This window comes from Tupaia chinensis, unplaced genomic scaffold (assembly GCF_000334495.1).
Source record: "Tupaia chinensis unplaced genomic scaffold, TupChi_1.0 Scaffold138060_1, whole genome shotgun sequence".
In the NCBI taxonomy this organism is placed as follows: Eukaryota; Metazoa; Chordata; class Mammalia; order Scandentia; family Tupaiidae; genus Tupaia; species Tupaia belangeri.
Window position 1 is genome coordinate 237605 of NW_006197961.1, and position 5284 is coordinate 242888.

Genomic DNA, 5284 nt, shown 5'->3' on the forward strand with positions numbered 1-5284 from the left:
TGGGATTAGGCATGTCTGCTACCATTTTTCTTTAAGAATTATTTTATTTAACTTTATTAATTAATTACTTTTAACTTGATCAGAGGAGGACAGAGACAGAGAGAATGAGAAAGGAAGTCACCAGGTCTGGGACTCAAACTGCAGAACCACGGTCAGCCATGCGGGAGGTCCAGCACCCTTAACCACCATGCCACCTGCCGGCCCCTGTTGTTATTATTTTTCAATTGACCAGAGACGGAGAGCGAAAAAGGGAAAGTGAGAAAGCAAGCCACCAGGTCTGGGACTCAAACCACGGTTGGCCATGTGAGAACCCAGCACCTTTAACCACCAGGCCGCCTGCCACCATACACCCTGCATGATTTTCGAGCATTCAGGTTTGGAAGTAGGCGATGGGGCTCTGGCACGATGACCTCCATGCCACCTGCCGGCCCGGGAAGCCGCTTTTTTTAAAGACCTCCTTTCCCTATCTATCATGCTTCGGCCCCAACACCACGTCTCCCCGGGGCAGCCCGCATGGGCTCCTGGGGTTGGCACTGTCAGAAGGCGTGACCCCCAGCTGCCTGTGAGGGTGGCCGGTGGCGCCACGCACCTGCATGCACTGGAAGAGCAGCGTCATGATGTTGCTGCGGGCCACCAGCTGCTCCACGTGGCCTCCCAGGCCCTCGGCCAGGCCGCTGAGCAGGTCCAGGGCCACGATCATGAAGTCCTTGTCGGGGGCCTCGTACTGCTCGGGGTGCTGGGTGTACATCTGGACGCAGACGGGGGTGGGGAGGTGGATGAGGGGGGCGGACCAGATCCCGGGCGCGGCCACGGGGCAGGCAGGCAGCCGGCTGCTCACCATGGCCTGGGCCAAGGTCTTCTGCACCAGGGTGACGCAGCGCTGGTACACGGGCTCGCAGTAGGGCAGGAAGCCGCTCTGCAGGGCGGTGGCCACCGAGGACAGGCACTGGCAAGGGGAGGGCAGGGCAGGACAGGTGAATGTGGGCGGGGACTGTCGGGCTACGGGGGCGGGGGGAAGGGGAGTCTGCTCACCTCCAGCAGAGGGAAGAGGTCCTTGTCCTCGTCCTTGAGCTCATTCCACTTCTGGATCAGCGGGGGCATCAGCTTCTGGATGTATTCCTGCAGCGGGGCAAGAAGTCGGGGCTCCCTGGAGAGACTGACAGCACTCACTCCCCCCTGTCGGCCTAGAGCCATCTCGGCCACGGGCCTGGGGGCAGGGTGAGGGAGTGGGGCGGGGTCTGCCTGCCGGAGGACAGGGGCTGCGAGGCGGGTGCGCTCACCGGCTGGTTGAGATGGTGGCCCACGGAGTCGGCCAGGGTGCCGATGGCGTCGTACAGGATGAGCAGGTTCTTGTGCTGGTACTTGCCGAAGGCGAAGACGAGGGTGTCCAGGATGTAACTGAGGTAGGGCACCAGCTCCGTACAGGCCTCCTCCTCCAGGGTGGCGAAGGCACTGCGGGCAGGGAGGGGCATCTCAGGGGACCAGAGCCAGCAGTACCAGGCCTCGGGCAGCAGGGGACGGTGCGCTCGGGATCAGCCAGTACGAATACCAGAGAAATCAGTGCCACGTCAGCGGTCACAGTGTCATCACTTCCCGGAGGGCGCAGGGTGCTGGGCGGCAGTGGGGGTGAGGGCTCACCTGCAGGCCGCCTCCTGCACCCTCTTGTTCCCGTCCAAGATACGCTTGAGCAGCTCGGTCATGAGAGGCTTGAGGTGCATGTCGGGCGGCTGGCTGACCACCCAGTGGGCGTAGCGGCTCAGCGTCCAGCAGGCGATGGAGCGGACCAGGGCCTTCTTGTCCGACAGGCATTGGATGAGGTGCGGGATCAGCTCGGGCAGGTAGGGCACCATGCCCTGCATGCAGCCTGTAGCGACCGGGAGACAGGAGGCGACAGCTGGGCTGGGGCCTGGGCACCGCCCCGAGCCCAGCTGGGGGCAGCCACCCCCGATCCTTACATCCGCCTTGCCTTACAGACAGACGAACAGGCTCCGGACAAACTGGCCCAGAGGCATGTCAGAGAGCTGGCAAAAGATTTAGAGGGGAACAGGGCCCATGCACCTCATCTTGGAGGTCGGGTTATCTTTATCTTTTTAGAGAGACTTTTTTTTTGGGGGGGGGAGAGGTTTTTGCTATAGGGCACGTGCGCTCGCCAGACAGACAGAGAGAAACAGAGACAGAAAGCAAGAAATCAGCCCCCAGGGAGGATGGCCATTCTGCACTCCCTTCTACTCCATTCTCCTCTCGGGATCTTGGGCACGCACGCACACGCGCCCAGTGTGAGTATTAATCCACCGGGTCCGGGACGAGAACCGCAATCGACTACGTGGGATTCCAGTGACATAGCCATTACAGTAACTGCTGGTCCTTAGAGAGACTTTTTTTGCTACAAGGTGTGTGCGCTCACCAGAGAGACAGTGAGAGAGAAAGTGAGAAACCACCCCCCAGGGTGCTTTCAAATCCTTCTCCATTCTCCTCTCGGGACATTGGGCACACGTGCAAGCGTGTCAGGCGTGTTTCAAGCCGCCAGATCCGGGACTCCATTTGTAGTCAACCATGTGGGAGTTCAGTACTTTAACCCATGCCACCTGCTGGTCCCATTTTTATTTATTTATTTATTTATTTATTTATTTATTTATTTATTTATTTAATTTTTTCCTAGAGGGTGCACTGCTAGCCAGAGACAGAGAAAGAAAGGGAGAAGGCATCCCCAAATTAATCCTGTCTCCATTTCTCCTTAAATTTCGGGTATGCATACACACAGGCCTGACATTTTCTTAAGCCACTGGGACTTAAACGGAGCAGTCCGCGAGGTGGGATCCAGCCGCCTAACCACTATGCCACGGGCCGGCCCTGTAATTATACTTAAAGCTTCACGGGACTGCCTGCCCACCTGCATGGAGATGGCTCACACTTCAGTGTTTGAGGGCCCCTGTTTTAAGTCTTGCCGGCACCCAGCCTAGCCAGGGCCAGCTGGGGGTCAGAGGTCAGGCATAGACAGGTCAGCAAGGTGCCCCTAGCGGGCGGGCAGGGCACTCACCCTCGGCGATGGCACCCAGCACCAGGATGCCCGACTCCTTGACCACCCACTCGGGGTGGAAGAGGAGGCCCTTGAGCAGGGGCAGTAGGTGGGGCAGCAGCTCCTCCCGGAAGACGTTGGGGAGGACGTCCAGCGCAGCTGCCCCGAGCACTTCCCTGGGGCGGGTGGGAAATTGTGGGGCGGGCTCGGGGAGGCCCACCAGGTGGAGGAGGGGGCAGGCTTCCTCTACAACAGCCCAGGGGCACAGGTCATGGTGACCATCGGCTTCCTGTCACCCCCACAGGGACACCAAGGCCTGCCGCCCCCACCCAGGGGTGGCCACGCACTCAGATTCCAGTCGGACAAAGCGTCGTCATCATCGTCGTCCTCTGCGTCCTCGGAGCCATCTGGCCGCTCGGCCTCGTGGGGCAGCGTCACCGTGCGTGACTTGTGGAAACGCGGTTTGATGTCCTGCTCGCTGTCGGGGACGGCCTCATCCTCCTCCACGTCCCCCTGGGAGCGAGGCGGGCAGGCTGTTCACTAAGCACCACTCTCAGCGCCGGCCTGACTCCCCCCCTGCCCACCAGTGGTCCCCCCAGCCTGACCTTAAGCAGAATGATGTCGATTTCTGAGTACTTCATCCCGTTTACCAGGATGGGGATCAACCTGTGGGGGACAGACTGCTCACGGGGTGCACGGGCCCCTGCGAGGTGGGGCGCACAGACCGTGTAAAAGGCAGGGCGGCCCCAGAAGGCGCGATGGGTCACCAGTGACTCTACTGCAGCCACCTGCAGAAATGCAGGCCGGGGTTCTCACTAGCGCTGCATGTGCTCAAACCCGCAGGGGCTGATCTCAAAATCTGGGCACGAGGCATGCGGTCAGTGCTCCCCACATATGCAAAGGACAGGCTTTCTGGACTCGGACTCTGGGCTCTTCCTTGAATGGACTGTCCAAGACGTCCATCCAGGGAAAGAAACCCTGCTGGTGATTTGTATATAAAATTGACTAAACAAACAAAAAAATGGGGCCAGCAGGTGGTGTGGTGGGTAAGGCGCTGGACTCCTACGTGGCGGACCATGATTCTAGTCTGAGACCTGGCAGCTTGTTTTCATCTCTCTTTCTGGTGAGCATACACGCTCTATAGCAAATTACAAAGTAATAAGGGCCGGGACCAGCAGTTAGCATAATGGCTATGTTGCTGGACTCCCACGTAGTCGACCACGGTTCGAGTCCTGGACCCAGTGGCTAAAACTCACACCAGGCGCGTGTGCGTGCGTGCCCAAGATCCTGAAAGGAGAATGGAGGAGAAGGGATTGCGGTGTGGCCATCCCCCCTGGGGGGTGATTTCTCACTTTCTGTCTCTCTGTCTCTGTCTGGCGAGCACACATGCCCTATAGCAAAAATCTCTCCAAAAGAAAAAAAAAGTAATAAGGGCCAACCGGTGACGTAGTGGATCAAGTGTCGGACTCCCACGTGGCTCACTTGCTCTCTTTGCCTCCCTCTCTGTCTCTCCCTGGCGAGTGCACACATGCTACAGCAAAACTTCAAAAAAAGAAAGTAAGGGCCCAACAGATGGCATGGTGGTTAAGGGTGCTAGACTCCCACATGGTCGACCATGGTTCGACTCCCTGACCTGGCAGTTTGCTTTTTCACTTTCTCTCTGTCAATAAATAAATGGATAAGAGTCAAGTAAAATAATTCTTTAGAAAAAAAGAAGAGAAAGTAAACAGATATGGAGAGAAGTGGGCTGACAAGCACAGGAGGTGAGGCGAGGGCTGAGGCAGGGGAGGGACCAGGAAGGCGTGGTACTCACTGGACCAGGTGCGAGGCCAGGACTTCCTTGCAGATGGGCTGCTCGGCCAGCGTCAGCCAGAACTCACAGGCCTCGAGGGCCACGTTCTCGTCGTGGTCCTGCGTCCTTTGCAGCATATACTGCGGCAGAAGGGAGACCCTGAGGCCCTGTGGCTGGGGTGGCCCCCAGGCCCTTGTTGGCCAGCACCTGCCCGCCCCACCGCCTGGCCCTCCCAGGCCCGCCTCCCAGCGGGCACCTGGATGATGCTGTGCATGTGTGGGATAAGCCTGTCGATCCGCACTTCTAGAAGCATCACCAAGGCCCGGCACACGTTTTTGCGCACCTCTGGGTCATCATCCACAGCCAGGGCGAACAGGTGCTGTGGGGAGGGACAAGGGTCAAGGCCCCGCAGGGGCGGGGCCGACCAAGGGAAGGGGGCGGGGCCAGCCAATGGCGTAGGGTGGGGCCAGCCAGAG

General features: G+C 59.0%; 1 protein-coding gene and 1 non-coding gene across 2 annotated transcripts in view; both read right to left on the reverse strand.

The window, feature by feature from the left end:
* Positions 1-5284, reverse strand: part of TNPO2 (transportin 2) — an 18518-nt gene that overhangs the window by 3797 nt on the left and 9437 nt on the right. The window contains 11 exon segments of the mRNA XM_027776760.1: positions 590-748; positions 839-946; positions 1033-1119; positions 1281-1452; positions 1639-1864; positions 3038-3179; positions 3182-3192; positions 3364-3529; positions 3622-3682; positions 4830-4948; positions 5065-5187. Of these exon segments, the coding sequence (XP_027632561.1) occupies positions 590-748; positions 839-946; positions 1033-1119; positions 1281-1452; positions 1639-1864; positions 3038-3179; positions 3182-3192; positions 3364-3529; positions 3622-3682; positions 4830-4948; positions 5065-5187 (1374 nt within the window).
* LOC114010146 (small nucleolar RNA SNORD41) lies at positions 1528-1596 on the reverse strand. The gene has a single exon (XR_003551514.1). It is a non-coding gene; the product is annotated as a small nucleolar RNA SNORD41 (small nucleolar RNA).